Source organism: Bufo gargarizans, chromosome 2, assembly GCF_014858855.1.
Source record: "Bufo gargarizans isolate SCDJY-AF-19 chromosome 2, ASM1485885v1, whole genome shotgun sequence".
NCBI lineage: Eukaryota > Metazoa > Chordata > Amphibia > Anura > Bufonidae > Bufo > Bufo gargarizans.
This window is the reverse complement of record NC_058081.1, coordinates 200,603,125-200,627,233: the sequence shown is the minus strand read 5'-3', so window position 1 is coordinate 200,627,233 and position 24,109 is coordinate 200,603,125. Positions and strand designations below refer to the sequence as shown.

Here is a 24,109-nt window from a genome sequence, read left to right as displayed (position 1 = left end):
AATAACCTTTGTGTAAAGCTACTTCCCCTGGCTAATGACCTACATTAATAGTAACAGAAGGGGGATACATAAATGGAAACTTTCTGACTTGGGATTTTTTATTTATTTTTGTCTACAGGTCGAGCTGGCTGAAGCCATGCTGTGGCAAGAGGGCTACAGTGTGGCACGTGTTTCTGCTGAGTGCAGGAGTGAATAGCTTCCTGGTGGCCTGTGTGATCATAGTGGTAATCCTAATGACTATGGAGCTCCTGATCGACACAAGGCTACTTCAGTGTGAGTCTAAACTGAAAAAACTATCCTGTGCAGAAAACTTGCAGAACTCTGAATGTGTCGGCATGCTTGATCTGCTTTGCTACATGCATTTAACTTTTCTGCTATTTCTTAGTCTCAAATGCCTCGCAGTGTTCAGGGATCATACACTGGATCAGTCTGTCCATTCTCTCCTTGTTCTTTGTGGAGGTAATTTTTTATTTTTAAATCATTTTATATAATGTGAGCCCACTACTCTGAATAAAGCTTTAAATACTGAGTTTGGAATAGTTACGCATCAGCAAATTACGTTTATCATGTAGATAAAGTTAATACAAGGCACTTACTAATGTATTGTGATTGTCCATATTGCCTCCTTTGCTGGCTTCATTCATTTTTCCATCACATTATACACTGCTTTTCTCATGAATGGCATTGGGGGACTCAGCACCATGGGTATATGCCCAGCTACCACTAGGAGGCTGACACTAGAAAGAAAAGTGTTGGCTCCATCCCTCTGGGCTATACCTACTGCACATGCTGGAACTAACCAGCTAACCACAGTTTTTTTTTTTCTAGTGTCATAGGAGGCAGACATGACCTGCTCTTTTTCTTTGCAGGTCCTGCTGCTTTTTTTTCTTTTTCTTTCACAGGTTCAGCAGGCTGGGGCTCTAACGTGGACTTCCACCATAGTTGCACCCCCTGCGTGCACGTACTTTGTATTTAGCCAGTCGCCCAGTCCCCACAACTGCATCCATAGTGGATGCCGGCATTCCCAGTTTCGCCTGTTGAGTCTGCCGATGGGGCGACCCAGCTGCGCATGAAGACGTCTGAGGGTAAGTAGGGATAGATCCCTTCTTCCCCAATCCTCCCATGGAACTAGTGGGTCCCTTTTCTCCCAGTATAGAGGGGGGAGGTCCTTCTCCATAGTCAGGGCGCCCTGGTTCCCCTGCCCTTCGGTCACTTTTTTTCTTGGGGCAGACAGGTCCTTAGTGGCTCATTGGAGGTCACATTCTTGGTCACTGCACCTGCCCGTCTGCCCTCCTGGACCTCCGCCCGCCTGTCTGCCCTCCTGGACCTCCGCCCGCCTGTCTGCCCTCCTGGACCTCTGCCCGCCTTGCTCTCTCCCTTGGTCCCGGCTTCTGCGCGGCCTATGCCGCAGTGCTCCCTAGCCTGCCGCTCGGCTCCTGCCTTCTTCCAGCCCCCCTTTCCTTTATCCTCGGCAGTCGCTTACCCCCCCCCCCCCGGCTTCCGGCGCGATTCCCGTGTGCGCTCGCTAATCGAGGCCCTGGCTTTGGTTCCGGCCTACTCGGCCGTGATAGTCCCGCCCCTACCTGTTTCCCGGGCTTCTCGTAGTCACTCCTTTCTGGGGAGGACTGTGGGAGGAGCCTTCTCTCCATCCTCTCCATCCTCCAATCCTGTCCTGGCGCGGGCTTTCTGACTGAGGGGCGGGCCTTTTCTGCTAGAGCTCCGAGGACAGAGCAGTCTCCTCCATCTTGCTGCACCTCACGAGGTTCCACTTCTGAAGCTGATGCTTCTGCTTTCTTTTGGACACAGCACCTGGGGTCCGTTAGGACAGCTTCGGCTGGCTGTTTTTCTTTCTTACAGGCTCCATCCTCGCCCTCCTGTCCTCTGCCAGACAGGACCCAGTGCCCAACCCCCCTCCTGGGATTGCCACTTATTTTGCTTGCACTGGCTGCAACCAAAAGATGCCGTGCAGTCAATCTGATACCACCTGCGCACAGTGCCTTGCTCCCAGGCCCTCCCAAGCCGCCCTGGCCGCCACTGCTGTGTCGGTCCCCCCTGATTGGGCTGCATCCCTGTCCCAAGCCATAGGAAACCTTGCCAGTCTCTCCCAATCTATGGTGCAGTCGCTGGATCGCTTGCCGGCCCAAATCGCGTCTGCTGGATCGCTTGCCGGCCCAAATCGCGGCCGCCTCAAGCCCCAGTAGGGAAACTCCCACAGTCAGGGCCTCACTCTCGCTCTGACACCAGGTCCCGTAAGCGACCTCGTGTGCTCTCAGCTGGGTCCCGCTCATCCTCAGTTTCCTCGGTTCACTCCCTGGATAAGTCTGAGTCCGGTGAAGTCTCCTCTTCTGCCGCTCCTGGGGACACCTCTGACTCAGATTCCGGATCTGAGCAGAGCGCATCTATGTCTGCGGCCATGCAGGATCTCATAAAGGCAGTCAGGGACGCGCTCCAAGTGCAGGAGGGTCCCTCTTACACTGCCCAGGAATCTGTGTCAATCCGCCGTTCCAGGTGTCCCGCCTTGGTTTTTCCTAACCATGCAAACCTCAACGCACTTCTGGCTAATGAGTGGCGTCCCGATAGACGACTTAAACTCTCCAAGGTGTCTGACGCCCTTTTTCCTTTGCAGAGGAGTGAGATAACCTATGGTCTGAACCACCTCAGGTTGATCCCCAGGTGGCGCGCCTGGCCAAGGCGACCACCCTTCCTTTGGCAGATGCGGCTTCCTTGTTGGATCCCTCTGATAAGAGGATCGACTCTTTAGCCAAATCTGTTTTTGTTGCAGCAGGGTCCGCTGTCCATCCAACATTTGCCGCGTCTTGGGTGGCTAAGGCCTGCATTGTCTGGACCAAACAACTCACCTGGTGCTTGCCCGAGGACTTTGCTCAGGGCGAGCTTCCTGCCCTCGCCTCTCAAATTCTCCAAGCATCCTGGTACCTCTGTGATGCTTCCATGGAATCAGCACGCCGCTCTAGCAGAGCGGCTGCTAACTCCGTGGCCATCCGCCGCACGGTCTGGCTCCGTACCTGGGTGGCAGATGCAGCTTCCAAGAAGGCTCTCATTTCTCTCCCTTTTCTAGGTGGTAGACTCTTTGGGAAGCGCTTGTAAGAACGGGGGGTAAAAGTTCTCTTCTCCCCCAAAATCGACCTCGCCGCCGGCTTCCCGGGTCGGCTTCGCGATCACGGCAGTTTCGTTCCTTTCGGGACTCCTCCTCCCACTCAGACAAAAAGTCTCCTAGGCCAAGCCTTCCTGGCACGCTAGACCGAAGCCTTCTAAGCCACAGCCCGCAAAGATAACCTCTGGGTTCTGGAGGTCGTTTCCTCCGGTTACAAGATAGATGTGTAGAAATGGGACAGCACTCCAAGACTTGAAAAGGATAGATATCTTTATTCACCCATGTGAAAAAATAATAGCAACGTTTCAGCTCACAACTGAGCCTTTCTCAAGCAAAGAAACACAAGCTTGTGCCTATCTTACATAGTACTCTCAAAAATCAAGTGACCAGTGAACTTGCAGATCAAAAACATGTGACTACTTGTCATGTGAAAATAATTAACCTAATTAGGTCATGTGAACAATTACATATTCAAAGTATCCTACCATTGAATACACAGAGCTATGCCCATTAGTATTGCATCCAAACTCTTAACATTTGAATAGTGCATTTAACAAGGTGCATATGTGCATAAATACAGTGAATGAAAGCACAAAAAGGATAAATAATATATCGATAATTAAAATCATACACCACGGAGACTGAGGAAGAAAAAAAGCGTTTGACTATGTCCGACAAAATCGCGTGTCCATGTGAATACTGGCCAAGAAAAGCACTGTTAACTAATACTGCAAGTACCACATAATGTCAAAGACAGACCTCTGCCTCCAATATGCGCACGCAACTCAGCTCCACTACATCGCTAGCGACCTAGCTTCATGATGTTACTGTGTAAGAGCTAATGCACGCGCATAATGTGACATTACTTAAAGGTGTCGTCTCAGTTTAAAACAAGGCACTTATCATTGTGTCGACCTCACTGTCCGGGCCAATCGGAAAGGGATCCAACCTCCCGGGTGGATCAACCCCTCCAAAATTGTGGTCAGGTAAGGCTACTTTCACACTTGCGCTTGATCGGATCCGTTCTGAACGGATCCGATCATATTAATGCAGACGGAGGCTCCGTTCAGTACGGATCCGTCTGCATTAATAACTTTAAAAAAATTCGCAAGTGCGCAAGCAGCCTGCGCGGATCCGTTCAGACTTTCAATGTAAAGTCAATGGGGGACGGATCCGCTTGAAGATTGAGCCATATGGTGACATCTTCAAGCGGATCCGTTCCCATTGACTTACATTGTAAGTCTGAACGGATCCGCACGGCCAGGCGGACAGCTGAATGCTGCAAGCAGCGTTCAGCTGTCCGCCTGTCCGTGCGGAGGCGAGCGGAGCGGAGGCTGAACGCCGCCAGACTGATGCAGTCTGAGCGGATCCGCTCCATTCAGACTGCATCAGGGCTGGACGGAGGCGTTCGGGTCCGCTCGTGAGCCCCTTCAAACGGAGCTCACGAGCGGACCGACGAACGCTAGTGTGAAAGTAGCCTAAGGGGGACACCACACGTGAATGTGGTGTACCCCGAACCGTCTCACTGTTTCGGTCCATAGACAGTGTAATGGGGATCTCCCATATAAACCACTTAATAGCAGAGATTAATTTTGACACAGAGTGGATACAGTAACTGAGGAAAATCTATCCAGTTAATTTTATACACATAGAACATCGCGAGCTGTCACATATGTCCAAACTTCTATGTTCGCCATTTCTGCATGGTGTCTACAAAGCAAAGAGAAGAGAAAATTACTCGTATGCTTGTGAATCTTATCTAAATTCCACCTTCACTACAGGAATCGTAATCGAGAGCATCAGTCATGGAACGTCAGGCAAACAGTCATCTAAACACATCCAGGATTATATTCCACATTTAACCCTTTAGGTTTTAAGCTATCAAGAGTATAAATCCACCACATTTCTTTATTTTTCAATATTTTGAGTCGATTGCCCCCTCTCCTGGGGGGAGGTACATGGTCTACAATCCAGCATTTTAATTCACGTTCTGTATGTTTATGTTCAGAAAAATGCTTCGGCACCGGTAGATCACGCCGTTTTTGACGTATTGAGAATCTGTGATTATTCAGCCTGGTTTTTAAATCAGTTGAAGTTTCTCCCACATATATCATATTACATGGGCAGGTTAAGACATACCGTAGATTACAAAATTCGAATTGCACGTCAAATGAAAATTTATGGGGTAGGTTCTACCAGTGGCAGGATGTGTGAAGCTGCGTCCTTTGCCAATGTATTTGCAATTTACGCAGCTTAAACACGGGAAACTGCCCAATCCATATTTTGTCAATTTCATTTGACGTGCTCGCTGTTTGGAACCACAATCCGCTCTTACCAATTGATCCTTCAGACTGCTAGCTCTCCGGTATGACAACAGGGGAGGCAGTCTGAATTCTTGAATATCACTGAATGTATTTCCTAATATACTCCAATGCTTTTTAATGATCCTACTGATGGCCGCACTTTCTTCCGTGTGTGTGGAAATAAAGGGAATCCGACGTTGGAAATTTTCCGTATTTTTCCTCGCTAGAGTCACCATTCTATCAATCTCAGAAGCCTTCTGCTTATGTATATGCAGCAGCTTTGGCGGATAGCCCCTGTCCTCAAACTTCCTTGACATTTCTTCAAGGGCCTCCGTCAAATTGCTGTCCTCTGACGTTATCCTACGTACCCGCAAAAATTGCGAGTACGGTAGATGCCTAACCATATTTTTTGGATGATTGCTGTCATATCGTAGTATGGTATTTTTATCAGTAGGCTTAGTGTATAATTTAGTAAGGAATTTTTCCCCAGACCAAACGACCGTAGTGTCAAGGAACTGTACCTCCGTATGTGAAAAAATCAATGTAAATTGAAGATCACTATTTTTGCTGTTTAGAAACATATGAAAATCAATCAATTCATTTTCAGTGCCGGTCCAAATGAGGAAGACGTCATCGATATAACGCCACCACCGCAGCACATGTCTGAAGTGGTGTGAAACATAGATGACGTCTTCCTCAAATTTTCGCATAAAAATATTGGCGAACGTTGGGGCCACATTGGAGGCAGAGGTCTGTCTTTGACATTATGTGGTACTTGCAGTATTAGTTAACAGTGCTTTTCTTGGCCAGTATTCACATGGACACGCGATTTTGTCGGACATAGTCAAACGCTTTTTTTCTTCCTCAGTCTCCGTGGTGTATGATTTTAATTATCGATATATTATTTATCCTTTTTGTGCTTTCATTCACTGTATTTATGCACATATGCACCTTGTTAAATGCACTATTCAAATGTTAAGAGTTTGGATGCAATACTAATGGGCATAGCTCTGTGTATTCAATGGTAGGATACTTTGCATATGTAATTGTTCACATGACCTAATTAGGTTTAATTATTTTCACATGACAAGTAGTCACATGTTTTTGATCTGCAAGTTCACTGGTCACTTGATTTTTGAGAGTGCTATGTAAGATAGGCACAAGCTTGTGTTTCTTTGCTTGAGAAAGGCTCAGTTGTGAGCTGAAACGTTGCTATTATTTTTTCACATGGGTGAATAAAGATATCTATCCTTTTCAAGTCTTGGAGTGCTGTCCCATTTCTACATATATAATAAGGGTGAAGCTCATTCCCTTGAGCTGGTGCCGCCGAATTCCTTTTTTGGAGTCCCTCCGGTCGGTGATCGCCTCCCTGGAAGAGGGCAAATTCCTGTTGTCCATCGACATTCAGGACGCCTATCTCAATGTCCCCATCGCCCCTTCCCACCAGAGATTTCTTTGCTTTCCGGTGGGTTCTCTGCATTTTCAGTTCGTGGCCTTGCCCTTCGGTCTGGCTTCTGCCCTGAGGGTCTTCACCAAGCTATTGGCTCCCCTCATCGCTCTTCTGCGTACCAGGGGAGTTGCGGTGATTCCCTACTTGGATGACCTTCTGGTGAAAGCCCCCTCCCGTGCAGACAATCTGTCCAGCCTCCACATTACTCTTTTGGTTCTGTCCCAGCTCGGGTGGCTGGTGAATTTTCCCAAGTCCTCCTTGGTCCCCGGCCAGAGGATGACCTTCCTGGGCACGATCTTCGACACTCGCTTCGGGCGAGTCTTTCTTCTCCAGGTCAAGGTGGCGTCTCTCCTTTCCGGGGTGGCTCGCCTCTGCGACCCGTCCCCTCTTCCCATCAGGAAGTACATGCGAGTTCTGGGCCTCATGGTGGCCTCCTTCGGGGCAATCCCCTATGCCCAATTGCACACCATACTTCTCTAGAGGTCCCTACTCTCCAGGTGGGACAAGTCTCCATCAGGTCTCGATCGCCTGATCCGCCTTCCCCCGGAGGTCCTCTGGGACTTTCGTTGGTGGCTTCTACCTTGCACTGTCTCCCTCGGCAGGTCTTTCCTTCTGCCAGGTTGGCATGTGATCTCCACCGATGCCAGCCTGACGGGCTGGGGTGCTGTCTTCGGGACCCTCACTGCAGTGGTCAGCGGAAGAGTCTTCCCTGTCGATCAATGTCCTGGGACTGAGGGACATTTTCCTTGCTCTCTGCCACTGGACTCGCCTGCTAGACGGTCTCCTGATCCGGATCCAGTCAGACAATTCCATGGCCGTGGCTTACTTGAATCACCAGGGGGGCACCAGAAGCGGGACTGTCCTCAGGGAAGCCTTGCGAATCCTGCAGTGGGCGGAAGCTCACGTTCCCACTCTCTCCGCAGTCTACATCCCCAGGGTCGACAATTGGGCGGTGGACTTTCTCAGTCGCCATCGTCTCGACCCAGGCGAGTGGTCCCTCCATTCGGAGGTGTTTCTGCACCTGTGTTAACGGTGGGGAACCCCAGATGTGGACCTGTTCTCTTCTTGTCTGAACCACAAGATTCCGGCTTATGTCGCCAGGTCCGGGACCTTCAGGCTCTGGCGGTGGATGCTCTGGTTTTTCCTTGGTCTCAGTTCAGCCTCCTTTTTACCTCTTTCCTCCCTTTCTGCTTCTTCCCCAGGTACTCAAACGCCTCAAGGAGGCTCGGGTCCCGGCGATCCTGGTGGCTCCGGATTGGCCCGCAGATCGTGGTACGCAGACTGTGTTTCTGCTCACCAACGTCCCTTGGCAGCTTCCCCTGTGTCCCTACCTCCTTTCCCAAGGTCCGCTATTCCACCCGAATTAACCGCAACTGCATTTAACGGCGTGGCTGTTGAGACCGTGGTCTCTCTGAGTCTGTCATTCAGACTATGCTTCAATTTTTCTGGTGTGAATCTGGCCAGTTTCACCCTCTCTGCTTTTCTGTGCCTAGGACCCTGTCTTTTCTCCAGGCCGGTTTTGACAAGGGTCTTCGACTGGCCTCTCTTAAGGGTCAGATTTCGGCCCTGTCCGTTCTTTTCCAGAGGTTTCTGGCTTCCCGTCCTCAGGTGAAGACTTTTCTCCAGGGGGTCGCTCACTGTGTTCCCCCCTTTCGTCCCCCTGTGGAGCCACGGGACTTGAACCTTGACGCTCTTTAGTCTTCTCCTTTCGAGCCACTGAAGGATCTCTCTCTTTCCTTGATTCATTTAAGGTCGCCTTCCTTGTGGCGATTTACCTCCATCCGCAGGGTCTCTGAGCTTGCTGCGCTTTCTTGCAAGTCTCCCTACCTTGTGTTCCACCAGGACAAAGTGGTCCTTCATCCGGTTCCCTCGTCCTCATTCCAAATTAATGAGGAGATTGTCCTTCCTTCTTTCTGTCCTAATCCCGCTCATGCCAGGAAGAGATCCCTTTATCGCCTGGATGTCGTTCGGGCGCTGCGCCTATATCTTCGGTTAACGGAGTCTTTTAGGCGTTCCAACTCCCTCTTTGTTCCTGTTGGACCTCGTAAGGGTCTGCAAGCTTCCAAAGCCTCCTTAGGTGGGATAGCTGCCATCCCACCCCTTTGAAGCTCGGTATACCAGTTGGACAATACTTGCGGCTTAAACGTAACTGTTCGGAAAAAGGTGAATTTAAGCGTCAGGCGAACGACCTGAGAAGACGTTTTCAGGAACGGGGTTACCCCGATAGGGCACTTAAAAAGGCCTATCAAAGAGCATGTGCCGAGACGCGTACTACCCTTTTACACCCTACTAAAAACTCTAGCACAGTCCCTCAAAAGTTGATACGGGTTGTGGGGACCTTCGACTCAGCAGCTACAAGAATAAGGGAAATCTTAAGTCGGAACTGGGGCACTCTCCTTATGGACCCAGATTTAGCTGCAGTCCTGAGCCCCCAACCCTCTGTTACTTTCAGGAGAGGAACCAACCTAAGAGATAGGTTGGTCAATAGCCACTATAGCCCACCAGAGAAACAACGTACATGGCTAGATAGCCCGGTCGAGGGCTGTCATAAATGCGGACATTGTAGCTTCTGCTCCTATCTCACCCAGGGTAAATCTTACCACATACGTGATTTCATCAATTGCCGCACCACGGGTGTTATCTATCTTCTCACCTGTGAATGCGGCAAGAGGTATGTAGGTAAGACCAGTAGGGAACTGCGTAAGCGGATGGGGGAGCATATCGGAGATATCCGCAACGATAGAGATACGCCGGTGGCCAGACATGTCCACACTGACCACGGCGGACGCACCTCAGCCGTGACCTTTATGGGCATCGAACATGTCCAGAAACCTCTACGTGGGGGTGACTGGGACAAACGCATATTGCAACGTGAGTGCTGGTGGATTTTTAAACTTAAAACCACCAATCCCCATGGCCTCAACGATCAATTACAGTTTATGATGTTTTCTCTGATAAGCCCTCAGTCTTGTATCTGCCCTATGTTACAATATTCCCTCCATCAGTCTCTTCAAACGAGGTCTGGGAGAATGTAACGTTACTCATCCCACTTCCACTGGTGTCCCATTCTCGGTTACCATGGTTTTTCCCTGCCCCTTAATGTCCACTGTGTTGTCCTTATTGTAGGATCTGTGATCATGACCCTCCACACACATCCTATATTAAAGTGGTCTGTAGTAGCCGGACAGTGTATTTCTGCCTCGCTCCACCCACTTACCCTTTGAGCGAATCGCTGCATCTGCCCATCACGTGCCCACCCGATGTGTCCGCCCACGGTTCTCCAGTGTGTCCGCCCACATAAGGCACTGAATGGGTCAGCCTCAGCGCTCAAACAATCAATGACGCGCACTCACGTGACGCGCGACGCAACATGTGATACCTCGTCATCACAATGCGACCACGTCCTGTGCGCGCATGCGCGGATTAAATCTCCGCCCCCCTTCACTTCAAAAAAGCATCAGCGCCTCACATAGCGCTGCCAGACGCCACAGACCCGACCTCACACTAACTGTTTGATGCGGGCCCAGCCGGATGTTTGCCATACGCACCCCAGGCTGCATGTAAGTAACTACACTCTCTGCTATTTGTATACTTAGATGCATATTAGTGTTTTGCCTGCCGGTCCTTACCTGTGTTAGGGGATCGGCATGCTTCTTCATCATTAGAGATGTGTCTAGCGGGCGCTCCCTTGTCTGTGTTTGTGTGTTACAGGTATACCTGGACCCCTTTTTGCCACACGCATTTTGGGTATATAGTTACCTCACCGCACATCAACTAGTGGTTAGAGCAAGTCTGCGCTTTTTTCACCGCAACTGCCTATCATTATCCTCATACTAGATGCAGTTGAGACTAACCCTAGTGTTAATACACCATGTACCACGAGTGGTTTAACTCAGTTTGCCCTTTCTATCACGCCCAGCAATAACCTTGCCACCGTGCTACCAAGGACAACTACCACTTGTACTAAACCCCCGTCCCCTGATGATTCGAGGGGTTTATTATAATTACCTTACAGTATGTTCCACCGAAGAAACGCGTAGGGACAGGTGAACATACCCTACTCTTGGTACCCACGTTTCTCATTTTTCACTTCACTAGGTGTCCTCCTCATCACCCCGGCAGGGTCTTACAGGGACCTTAGACCAGGGCGAGGTTCCGGACGGGACCACCCCTTGCGGGGCACGGATCCCGTGTTAGGTTATCAGGGTCATATTAGGCCAAGTAGGGTGCAACAGGGATAGATCTACTCCCTGCAGTACTCCACAAACACATGACCCTGTCCAAGACAACCCTATCCCAAAGGACACCACTTAAGGCGCTGAGAAAGGACCATCATTTCCGGTGACCTCCTGAACTTGCCGAATAAACGCGCCTATCAACTTGGTTCCGGTAAGATCCACCCACTGTCTTCTTACCATTATTAGGCATTGTCCTGGTGTCCCTATCCCGGAACTCAGGACAATTTGTTTATTCTCACCACCAAGTGTGATTCCCCTTGACCCTTGGGGCTCACTCTACGTTAATAAGGGTCAGCCCGAGGGGCCTCATCTGCCGCAATCCGCCTATTCGGCGGCTCACGTGTTAGTGGGGTCCCACGCGTGTCTGTCTGTTTGTAAGGGGTTTCATGTGTTTTTTAGTTGTACCATTAAAACTTGAATATTTTAAAATGTTACTGCCCCTTTAATTTTCAAATAATACGTTTTTCAGCAGTATCCAGGTGAGAGGTGCGGAAGCACCATTCTCCCTTGAAGGGACAACCCTTCCCCCCTTTTTGCATTTTTAAGCTTCCAAAGCCACCGTCTCCTGTTGGATTCGGTCAGCTGTCAAGGAGGCCTATGTTGCAAAGGGTCGGGTTCCCCCCTTTCGGTTGACCGCTCACTCCACTAGGGCGGTTCGGCATCAGGCTTCTGCTTCCCAGGTCTGCAAGGCTGCCACCTGGGCTTCGCTTCATACCTTTTTGAGGTTCTATCAGATCCATTCCTTGGCCTCTGCCAATGCCAGCTTGGGTCGCAAGGTTCTGCAAGCAGCTGTGTGTTAGTTGACTTGCATGGCTGTTTCTTCCCTCCCTCGTGGACTGCTTTTGGACGTCCCATGGTTCTGTGTCCCCCAATGCCATTAACGAGAAAAATTGATTTTTGTACTCACTGTAAAATTCCTTTCTCGTAGGATGCATTAGGGGACACAGATCCCGCCCTCTTTGGTTATTTCGAGACTTCCATGTTTTTCCCGGGGGGTTTTTGTTCTCGTCCTATCTCTGGTTTAGGACATATTGGCTTCTTACTTTTGTTCGGTTGTTGCTCCTACTGCTTTTTTGACCAACTGGTTAGCTCCAGCATCTGCAGTAGATATAGCCCAGATGGGTGGAGCCAACACTTTTCTTTCTAGTGTCAGCCGGGCATATACCCAGCCGGTGCTGTGTCTCCCAATGTATCCTATGAGAAAAGGATTTTACGGTGAGTACAAAAATCCATTTGTTTCCATGGGTACGACCAGCCTGCAATCCAGCAGCGGTGCCCGTGCTTGCACACTATAGGAAAAAGCGCCGGCCTATGCACTCTCTCACTGTCCCAGCCACCAAATAGCACTCTTCCTATAGCGTGCAAGCATGACCACCGCTGCTGGATTGCAATATGGACAAGTGGCTTGTGATAACTTTCTCTACATAATAAATGCTATTTCCTGAAGTGAGACAACCCCTTTTAATGTTGATCAGTGAAGTGCAGGTTAGAAACACAACCGGCATTCATGTCCTGCACATGTAATTTGCTTTTAGGCATTGTTGATATATTTAATTGACATCACTGTTTTTTTTAAGATCTAATACATTAAAAGACATGTAATGCAAAATTATCTCTTTTTTTTTTTATTAGACTGTAGTAAGGATCATTGTTCTGGGCATCTGGGATTATATTGAGAACAAAGTTGAGGTGAGTTTTTTTTCCTCTTATTTCCTCTTGCTTATATTTCTGTCAGGCAGGCTTCATAATGTTACCATAAATAGTGCCTTGAGGGGCTCCTTGGCTGTCTCTTGGCCTTTTCTCTTGACTATATCCTCATCCCTGGTTCCAAAGAATGTAGAACCAATAACTTTCTGGGTTTTGTTGCACCGTTTCAGTTTCCACTTCATTTGTGTATCTGACAGGTATTAGACGGAGCTGTCATTATTCTCTCACTTGCTCCCATGGTGGCGTCTACAGTAGCCAATGGGCCTAGTAGTCCATGGGATGCCATCAGCCTCTTTATTTCTTTGAGGATATGGAGGTTAAAGAGAATTATTGATGGTAAGTGATATTTTATGTGTTTACAGATTATTAGATTACTTTTTACTGCTTATTGTTCCTACATTATTTTCTGTCTTTATTCACGCGACAGTAGTCTTAGCTTGTTATTTCTTCATCCTAATATTGTATTTTTATTTTCCTTTTATGGTGTTCTTGATTAAGCACCCTGTTGGACTGTTTGGGGGATAAACCTATGTTCACCCTCTGTTAGGACACTGTGTACAGGGAAGATGTATATGAGCTGTGTGATATGCAGCTCTGACGTTTACTGAGCCCCACCCACTTTTCACTGACAGATGTCGTAAAAGATGGCACCAGGGCTTCATAAATATGAACACAGCAAGTATTTGGAGAACATTTCATATAAAAAAAAAAAAATTCAGTTTCTTACTAGATTAAATGGGCTGTCCCATAAAGACAGCTTATCCCTTATTCTGTCCGTCAGGGCTCCAACTGTTGGGTTCCCCACCCATCATAAGAACGGGGGGGGGGGTCATGCTCCCTGTTTGAATGGAGCAGCAGGTGTTTCCGCAGCTCCATCCAACTCTATGGAACTGTCACAAAAAGCTGAGCACAAGCGTTCGGCTCTCTTGGCCACTGCTCTATTTAAACAGGGGAAAACGGACCCCCGTTCTTCACTGGAGAATTACTTTAATTTGTTATAGATCACACATGGTCAGTAAATGCAGATTTCTTTCTCTCCTATGACAGCACCCCTGGAGAGACCGCCTCCACCTCCTCAGGACAGGAACCAGAACCACCTTTTTAAAGATGGGTCATCACCTCTACCTCCAGTCCTGTTTCCTGTCCTAAGGGGCAGGAGGGAATCGGATCCACTGGAAGAGTGTTCCAGTAGGAAAATTTGTAATTACAGATTTCCGGTCAGATCCCGCAAAACACTCTGCCATCGTTTCAGAGTTTTTTTTCCCTAATAGAGAAAAAAGTGCTAGTAAGTGTCCCAGAGCAGGAGTTGAAAGAGGGGTTTTAATCGACTCTTTTTCTGGTCAAAAAAACAAATGGCTCGTTTCGGACCATAATAAACTTGAAGTGTTTGAACCACTTTTTGCAGTACCAGAGATTTCGTATGGAGTCCATCAAATCGGTAGTGAACAATCTTTACCTGGACTGCTTCATGGCCACAGTAGACCTGAGAGATGGATACTATCATGTCCCCATTCATCCTAGCCACCAGAGGTTTCTGAGGGTAGTGGTCCAGTTAGAGAAGAAAATTCAGCATCTTCAGTACCGAGCATTGCCCATCGGGCTTTCTCAGGCTCCGAGGGTCTTAACAAAGATTATTTCAGAATGATGGCCCACATCAGGGAGCAGGACATCATCATTATACCATACCTGGACGATTTTCTACTGGTGGCCTGGTCAGATCAGATTCTCCTGGGTCAGATTGCCTGGTTGAGGGAGGTTCTAGAGAGGCTGGGATGGGAGATAAACCTAGAAAAAGCCAGTCTATTCCCAAGCCAGAGATGGAGTTTTCTGGGAATGATTCTGGACGTGAAGTGCCTACTACCCCTGCAGAAAGCCTTACTGATCAGGTCAAGAGCTCAGCTTCTTCATTCGTCTCCTTCACTCACCATAAGAGAGGCCATGTCGGTGCTGGGTCTCATGACATCCGCTATTCCAGGAGTGGAATGGGCCCAGTACCATTCAAGGTCTCTTCAGCTACAGATCCTGCAGCACTGGGACGGGAGTCTCCCCTCTCTGGACATGGATATGTCGCTGTCCTCCCAGACCCTAGATTCCTTGGGCTGGTGGATGTATTTAAAGAGCTTGGAGGCGGTTCTCCCCTTAACCATGGATACGAGCCCCTCCGGTTGGGGAGCCCATGTGGAGTCCCTGCTGTTGCAAGGCAATTGGGACAGCAGATCTCTTTCCCAGTCGCACAATTTTAGGGAGTTGGATGCGATCAGGATAGCCTTGATACAGAGTCTTTCGGTCATCAAGGGCAGAAACATAAGTTTATTCGGACAACAAGACAGTGGTGGCCTATATTAACCGACAGGGAGGGACAAGAGCTCAGGGCCTAATGTCTCTCACTCATCAGATTTTCAACCTAGCAGAAGCTTCTCTATTATCTCTTTCTGCAGTTCATCTAAAAGGTTCAGACAATGTGAAAGCAGACTACCTCAGTCGTCATCAGCTATACCAGGGAGAGTGGTCCCTAGATCAGAGGATTTTTAACCAAGTAGCAGCTTTGTGGGGTACTCCAGACATAGATGTCTTTGCCACCAGGTCAAACAGAAATGTAGAGGTCTTCTTTTCTCTTTCTCCAAAGAAACATCCGAGAGCGGTGGTTGCTGTGGCCAGTCTTGGAAGCAGGGTCTTCTGTATGCCTTTCCCCCACTAAAGCTGCTTCCAAGGGTCCTCAAGAAGATCAGACAGTAGGAGGCCACGGTAATAGTGATAGCTCCCTTTTGGCTGAGAAGGGTGTTTTCCTGGCTCCGCAAAATGTCAATAGCAACACCTTGGGTACTTCCAGATTCCCAGGAGCTTCTATCTCAGGATCCAGTTTTTCACCCAGAGGTGAGAAATCTGCACATGACTGCCTGGTTATTGAAAGGGATATTTTTTTTAAAAAAAGGGGTCTCTCTGAGAAAGTAGTAGACACTGTGTTGGCCAATCGGAAAAGGGTCACTTCCGAGATCTACCATTAGGATGTGGAGGACCTTTTTCAGATTCGCCAAAAAACCTGTGGATGTACTAGAAACGCCCGACATCCTGCTCGTGTTAGATTTCCTACAAGAGGGGTGGAAGAAAGAACTTTGAAGGTCGAGATTTCAGCCTTAAGGACCTTGTTTGAGATTTAAGTCAGCAGATCACCCCTGGATTAAAAGATTTGTAACAAAAGTGTCTAAATTATCTCCGTTATGTAAAAATAGAGTTCCCCCCAGGGATTTAAACTTGGTCCTCTCTGCTCTCACTTCTGACCCTTTCAAGCCTATCGATAAAATCTCCCCGAAGTTGCTCACCCTTAAGCTTGCCTTCCTTCTGGCCATTACCTCAGCTAGAGGGGTCAGTGAGATTGCTGCCCTCTCGGTTGACCCTCCCTATTCGGTGATCCTGGAGGATCGGGTAGTGATTTTGCCTGATCCTTCTTTTTTACCAAAAGTCTCTTCACGTTTTCATCGTTCTCAGGAGATTGTTTTACCTTCCTTCTGTGCTTCCCCAAAGAATAAGAAGGAGTCTGAATTCCACTGTTTGAATGTTAGGAGGTGTATCTTGCAATTTCTTCAGGTCACTCAGCCTTGGAGATCGTTCTCACGTCTCTTAATTTTGTTTTAGGGAGCAAGAAAAGGATCGTCGGCCTCCTCTCAGACTATTGCTAGGTGGATTAGACAGGCCATTTCCTTAGCCTACTCTTCTAAGGGAGTTATTCTGCCCTCGGGGGTTGGGGCTCATTCTACTAGATCAGTCTTCACTCATGGGCAGAGAGAGCTTCAGCCTCTATAGAGCAGACCTGTAAGGCAGCTACCTGGAGCTCTCCGCATACATTTTTTAGGCACTCTAGACTACAGTTACCTTCTAATGAAGGTCTTTCATTTGGTCTTAAAGTACTTCAGGCTGTGGTCCCACCCTAGAATTATTATTTTTGCCTATTCTCCAGGGGTGCTGTCATAGGTGAGAGAATGATTGGATTACACTTACCGGTAATCGGTTTTCTTTGAGCCTATGACAGAACCCGGTTAATTCCCGACCAGAGGTCGCTCTACATTTTTTCTGGAAGAGTAAAGATACTCCTCTTACCATTTTTGAGGAGTATTTTTAGCCGATGAGGAGTACGAAAGTTACAGTAATTCAAATAGTTAATACGAAGGCCTACATAATATTAAGGGCTTTCTATTTATGCAGGCAAACCATTACTAGTACCCTAGAACTGTCTTCCATGCATAAATAGCAAATTTAAACAATTTTTAATTTAGCTGAGGTCACTGTTGCTCTGAGGGAGTTGGTACCACTGAGGTCACTGTTGCTCTGAGGGGGTCGGTACCACTCGGGTCACTGTTGCTCTGAGGGGGTCGGTACCACTCGGGTCACTGTTGCTCTGAGGGGGTCGGTACCACTCGGGTCACTGTTGCTCTGAGGGGGTCGGTACCACTCGGGTCACTGTTGCTCTGAGGGGGTCGGTACCACTCGGGTCACTGTTGCTCTGAGGGGGTCGGTACCACTCGGGTCACTGTTGCTCTGAGGGGGTCGGTACCACTCGGGTCACTGTTGCTCTGAGGGGGTCGGTACCACTCGGGTCACTGTTGCTCTGAGGGGGTCGGTACCACTCGGGTCACTGTTGCTCTGAGGGGGTCGGTACCACTCGGGTCACTGTTGCTCTGAGGGGGTCGGTACCACTCGGGTCACTGTTGCTCTGAGGGGGTCGGTACCACTCGGGTCACTGTTGCTCTGAGGGGGTCGGTACCACTCGGGTCACTGTTGCTCTGAGGGGGTCGGTACCACTCGGGTCACTGTTGCTCTGAGGGGGTCGGTACCACTCGGGTCACTGTTGCTCTGAGGGGGTCGGTACCACTCGGGTCACTGTTGCTGTGATTTTATGAGGTTTAATGGGTTTATCCTAAGATCGCTATTTATCACCTGGCGTTAAAGAGGACCCCTCACCTCTCCTGACTTGTCTGTTTTGGTAACTACTTGCACCCCCCTATGTAATAACAATCCTGGAGGATCTATTCTTCTGACTTTATGTTGCACAATTCCTCTGTTATTCCTGTTATTAGTTATGAATGACTTGCTGGCAGTTTGCAGTGAAGGTCCAGATGGGGGTGTCCCTGTGCAGCCTGACATTATTAAATTAGTGCTGTCAACTGGTAACATCCAGCTGGACCTTTCTTGCAGACTACTAGCAATTCGTTCATAAGTGCTAGTAGGAATAATAGAGGAATGGTACAATATAGAGTCACAAGAATTGACTCACCAAAATTGTTATTGCATGGGAAATGCAAGTCGTTACTAAAACAGATATGTCACCTTCAAGTACATGATCGCTGGGGGTCCCACCTTGGTTACCATGTTCTAGTGTCTCTGGGTCAAGTATGGATAAGTAAATAGTGTTGATCTTGGGACAATCCCTTAAATTTTTGCTGCTGTTTCTGTGCCGCTGGTCACTGTGGTATGCCATCCATCATGTGGCCATTGCTGCCCACCAAAGTTAAGTCCTTGTAGATGAGCTCTCAGGTGGGTATGTCGGTGCCACCGGGGCTGTTGGTAGACTCTGAAGAGACCTGAGGCACTGGCGGAGCAGGACACAGGCACAATGGATGGTGGTGCATGCTGGTGCCAAGGACACAAGCGAAAGACCCGGGCACATACCTCGCACCGCCACAGTCACATGTTATGGATCTGGATGATGTCATCATGCAGTGATAACCACTGATCTAGGGTGCAGCAACCTTTGGCACTCCAGCACTGCTGTGAAACTACAACTCCCAGCATGCACACTTGCTCAGCTGTTCTTGTAACTCCCAAAGAAGTAAAAGGAGGAAACTGGGAGTTGTAGTTTCAGAAAAGCTGGAGTGCCAGAGGTTGCTGATCCCTGATCTAGAGGCTGTCATTTTGTGTTATGCTTGATCTCGCTATAAAGGGGAGTTTGTCTTCCATGACCCTGTTGCCATGATCTCATGCCACAAAATTGCCACCACCACTGTGGTTATTGGATTATACAGTCTTACAGCGAATACTTCATGCGCTTGGCAGAGGGACTGTCTGTCCTGGAGGCTATAAATGGCCACATGCAGTCCTTGTAGCACCATGTGCCGCCGCATTACAGAAGAAATCCTTATAGCACACAATATGTCTAGTTCAGCGTCTGATGGAACATGCTGCAATGAATCCTTGATGGGTTCATAAGAAAGTTGACAGGTGACGGGTCTGTTGTTATGGAGGTCTCCTGTTGGCGTGTCTAGCGCTGGGACCACCGCTGACTTCTATAGGCAGGAGTCTGAAGCGCTCAGCCACTTTTCCTCACTGCTGAGCGCCGTAGTGAAGACTGTCCCCCTAGACCTTCTATTGAGGCCGTCTTCACTACCGCACTCAGCGGGAGGAGAGACAGCGCTCGGCTGAGCGCTTCAGACTCCTCATTATAGGGGGAAAACAAGGCTCTCTGATCCCCACTAAATTTCACAGATCCCCACTTACACAGATCGTGTGGCTCCTTTCTCACTTCAGAGAGGTGTGCCATAAGCTCCGGCAGCCCACTCAAACTGACCAATAACAAACCTCCTCACTGTAAGGAGCCTTGTTATTGGTTATTTCAGTCAGCAGCAGCATCGCTGCGCTGCCTGTGCCGCTCACTGCGCTGCTGAATGGCAGAGAAAAGTCTAAGGCGTATCGGTACGCCTTAGACTTTTTCCAGGGAGTAAAATGGCCTGAACAGTTGTCTATGACGCTTGTACAGGCGTTATTGCGACCTCTGTTGCCGACCCTAGATAGTTTCTGTAGAGGGGTATAGATATGTACATAGATATATATATATATATATATAAAAAAAAAAAAAAGATATTAAGGTGTGTGGTTAAGATGTTTTGTTCTTGAAGAAAGGACTGGAGATAGAGGGGATGATCCCTCCTTTTAAAAAGGCGATTCTGATTCCTGTTTTCTGTCCTGAGGAGGTGGAGGCGGTCTCTCCAGGGGTGCTGTCATAGGCTCAAATAAAACCGATTACCGATAAGTGTAATCCAATCATTCCTTATACACAAACTGTGCCGCTCCTTTTCTTGCAGCTTATGTCCTACCCTTGAAAGTGGATATGGAGATTATGGTACAGCAGTATGAGAAAACCAAGCTAATCCAGGAGGAGCAGTTGGAAAGACTGACACAGATGTGCCAAGAGCAAGCGGTTAGTTGTGTTTTTTTTTTCTTTTTTTCAAATAAATCTCCAACACCATGTGAAGTGGAGCGCACATATATAGCACAGTGTTTAATATTTCACTATATGTTCTACTGTAATTCTTGCATTTGTGTTGGGATGGGAATACAACATCATGCTGTTAGCAGTGTAGGTTCCTGGTGTTCCCTCATCTAGCTTGCTTAGCATTGTCCTTATGTTCTAGTACATAATCTGTAAGAAGACCTGTGACTATGATGCTTTTTGCTTTTCTAACACTAGGTGGCCTCATTTTGCTGGTTATATTCATGCAGCCAATGCTTTTATCAGTCCTAGGCCTCATGCACATGACCGTATCAGTTTTTGCTGTCTGCATATCACGGATCTACAAAACATGCATACTGGCCGTGTGCGTTCCACATTTTGCAGATCCGCACGTCCTCCCCTCTGTTAGGAATGCTTATTCTTGTCTGCAAATAGACAAGAATAGGAAATTTTCGACTTTTTTTTTCGCGGGTCCTCGGAACAGACATACAGATGTGAACAGCAGTCGGTGAAATGAATGGGTCCGCATCCGATCCGCTAAAAATGTGGATCTGATGCAGACCGAAACTACGGTCTTGTGAATGAGGCCTAATTGTCTTCAAGTCTACTTCCACTTTATCACGTGTTACAGGGGCCCATGTGACACAAAGGATGCCAACCTCACAAATTTCCTGTATCTGCCTTTACTTCCATGACAATCCTAAAATATATATTTTTATTTTGTTCATATACCATTCCTGTTATCTTCTTATTCCTAGTTTGAAATTCGTCAGCTTAGAGCTCACCTTGCACAGCAAGATTTGGACCTTGTTGCCGAGAGGGAACGAGCCTTTAAACTACCGCATGATCTACAGAACAAAAACGACCGGTTCAAAGTAGTGTCGGGCAGAGATTCTGATGAGGAAGCAACAGAAAATATTACAGAGCTTTCACATGGTGAGTGCACAGTATACAGATTCCTTGTAGTAACCACAATTATTACATTCATATAAAGTATCAGCCAGCAAATGCCGTGATCCTGTCGACGTCACTTGTAAAGATAGAGGACCAGAGCAGAATTATAGTTTTTTTTTTTTTTTGTGTTCACATAAACCTATCATATCTCAGAAAACCTCTTCACTAGCATGTTCATTGTAGTGCAACCTGGTTTATTAATATTAAGATTTGTTGCTGGTTTTGATATCATTTCTTAAGTTGTTCAGTCACTTTCACAATGTTAGGTTTAGGCCCCTGACTGATTAAGCATTCAATATTTGTGTGTAGAAGGGACAATCGGGGTGAGTTGCATTTAGCTATGGAACAGCTATCCTCGATATTGAGTCTGTATGATTGATGATCCCTGAGGAGAGATGTTAATTCTGAGCCTGCTACATTTTAATGGTCCCTCATGGTCTAAATATAAAATATATATTAGTATGAACTAATGGATTGTTCCACATGGTGCTCAAAATCTGTGTAAAACCAAACAATGTATATAAACCAGAGCATTATTGCATGTCCCACTAATATGAACAAAATCAAGCCGTAGTATGTCCGCAAATGTAAATGGAAACAGCATTTTCCCATAGGTCAGTAAATCCTAGTTTACACTATTGAAAAATCGCCTCGAAATGACCCCTGAAATTCCCCTCCTACACACCAGTGCTCTAAATGGTGAAGACTGAAGGTGGAAAAAAATTTAGTACCATATTTGATGTCCTATCTATTACATAATCCATGTGTGAACACATATAACTCATCAGAATTAACAGAACTGCTGTGCAGGGAAATGCACAGTGGTGCAGCGCTAAGGCCTCATTCATGCACACGACCGCATCCGATCCGCTTTTTTTTCAGATTGGATGCAGACCTACTCATTTTAATGGGGCCACAAAAAATGTGGACAGCACACCGTGTGAATAGGAATTTTTATAATGGGGTGGCGGAAATTGCTGGATGCACGCATCCCGGATCTGCGGTTTGCAGACTGCAAAATACATACGGTCGTGTGCGTGATCATCTAAACCAGAGTTGCTGATTCTTTATTCTCAAGATTGTAGGGGGTCAAGATTGTCAGGCACCCACTGAATACAAAGTCAGCTGGCGCCTTGAGGAGGCGCCAGCTGACATGGAACCGGCATTGGCCAATTCAGATTTATTGGTCTACCGTATATAAAGACTGCAGTGGTTGATTTTGGTGAGTGCTGTGAATTTCTTCACGTCCAAGTGGGGATTTTGTAACCAGAAAATAGAACATATTAAAATAATAGGGTGTGAATTACTCATAATGTCTTAAGGCCCCTTTACACAAGTAGATAATAGTTTGAAAAATTGTGAAATTGAGCGAAAGTTATCAATCATCGAATAGTGTAAAACAATCAAACGACAAGCGATCATCATTTAGTTTGTCAATCTTCTGATCACTGATATAGATGCTTAAATTATCTTTTTGTCATCCAGAATTTCTGAAGTGTAAGGTATCCCTTACAGCACAGACTGTTCCACAGTGGCTCAAAATGCAACTGTTTGCCTGACTAACAACCTATTACACAATTGCACTAACAAATCTAGGGGCATGAACTTGTATAATATTTCTTTATTGCAGTGTATTTAAAGTGTCAGTTCTACACTGAAAGGCAGATTATTAGTCCCTGGCTCTGGCTACCATGACAACCCCTCGGTAATCCATGAACGTGTCACTTGGGGGCATCTAAGGGGTTAAATGGTGAGGATCTCTGCAATTAGAGCAGGGCAGCGGCTGTACAGGTCCTTCTAAAAAAATTATCATATTGTGATAAAGTTCATTATTTTCTGTAATGTACTGATAAACATTAGACTTTCATATATTTTAGATTCATTACACACCAACTGAAGTAGTTCAAGCCTTTTATTGTTTTAATATTGATGATTTTGGCATACAGCTCATGAAAACCCCAAATTCCTATCTCTAAAAATTAGCATATCATGAAAAGGTTCTCTAAACGAGCTATTAACCTAATCATCTGAATCAACTAATTAACTCTAAACACCTGCAAAAGATTCCTGAGGCTTTTAAAAACTCCCAGCCTGGTTCATTACTCCAAACCGCAATCATGGGTAAGACTGCCGACTGGACTGCTGTCCAGAAGGCCATCATTGACACCCTCAAGCAAGAGGGTAAGACACAGAAAGACATTTCTAAACGAATAGGCTGTTCCCAGAGTGCTGTATCAAGGCACCTCAGTGGGAAGTCTGTGGGAAGGAAAAAGTGTGGCAGAAAACGCTGCACAACGAGAAGAGGTGACCGGACCCTGAGGAAGATTGTGGAGAAGGACCGATTCCAGACCTTGGGGGACCTGCGGAAGCAGTGGACTGAGTCTGGAGTAGAAACATCCAGAGCCACCGTGTACAGGCGTGTGCAGGAAATGGGCTACAGGTGCCGCATTCCCCAGGTCAAGCCACTTTTGAACCAGAAACAGCGGCAGAAGCGCCTGACCTGGACTACAAAGAAGCAGCACTGGACTGTTGCTCAGTGGTCCAAAGTACTTTTTTCGAATGAAAGCAAATTTTGCATGTCATTCGGAAATCAAGGTGCCAGAGTCTGGAGGAAGACTGGGGAGAGGGAAATGCCAAAATGCCTGAAGTCCAGTGTCAAGTACCCACAGTCAGTGATGGTCTGGGGTGCCATGTCAGCTGCTGGTGTTGGTCCACTGTGTTTTATCAAGGGGAGGGTCAATGCAGCTAGCTATCAGGAGATTTTGGAGCACTTCATGCTTCCATCTGCTGAAAAGCTTTATGGAGATGAAGATTTCATTTTTCAGCACGATCTGGCACCTGCTCACAGTGCCAAAACCACTGGTAAATGGTTTACTGACCATGGTATTACTGTGCTCAATTGGCCTGCCAACTCTCCTGACCTGAACCCCATAGAGAATCTGTAGGATATTGGGAAGATAAAGTTGAGAGACGCAAGACCCAACACTCTGGATGAGCTTAAGGCCGCTATCGAAGCATCCTGGGCCTCCATAACACCTCAGCAGTGCCACAGGCTGATTGCCTCCATGCCACGCCGCATTGAAGCAGTCATTTCTGCAAAAGGATTCCCGATCAAGTATTGAG

General features: G+C 47.4%; 1 protein-coding gene across 7 annotated transcripts in view; it reads left to right on the top strand.

Annotated features, from left to right (window-relative positions):
* TMEM266 (transmembrane protein 266) overlaps positions 1-24,109 on the top strand; it is a 46,761-nt gene that overhangs the window by 7,795 nt on the left and 14,857 nt on the right. For all 7 annotated transcript variants that reach the window (XM_044279892.1, XM_044279891.1, XM_044279886.1 and 4 more), the window contains 6 exons: positions 119-273; positions 386-459; positions 12,736-12,792; positions 13,008-13,146; positions 19,884-19,999; positions 20,791-20,968. In XM_044279892.1, coding sequence (XP_044135827.1) covers positions 119-273; positions 386-459; positions 12,736-12,792; positions 13,008-13,146; positions 19,884-19,999; positions 20,791-20,968 — 719 coding nt within the window. The remainder of the gene's footprint in view (positions 1-118; positions 274-385; positions 460-12,735; positions 12,793-13,007; positions 13,147-19,883; positions 20,000-20,790; positions 20,969-24,109) is intronic.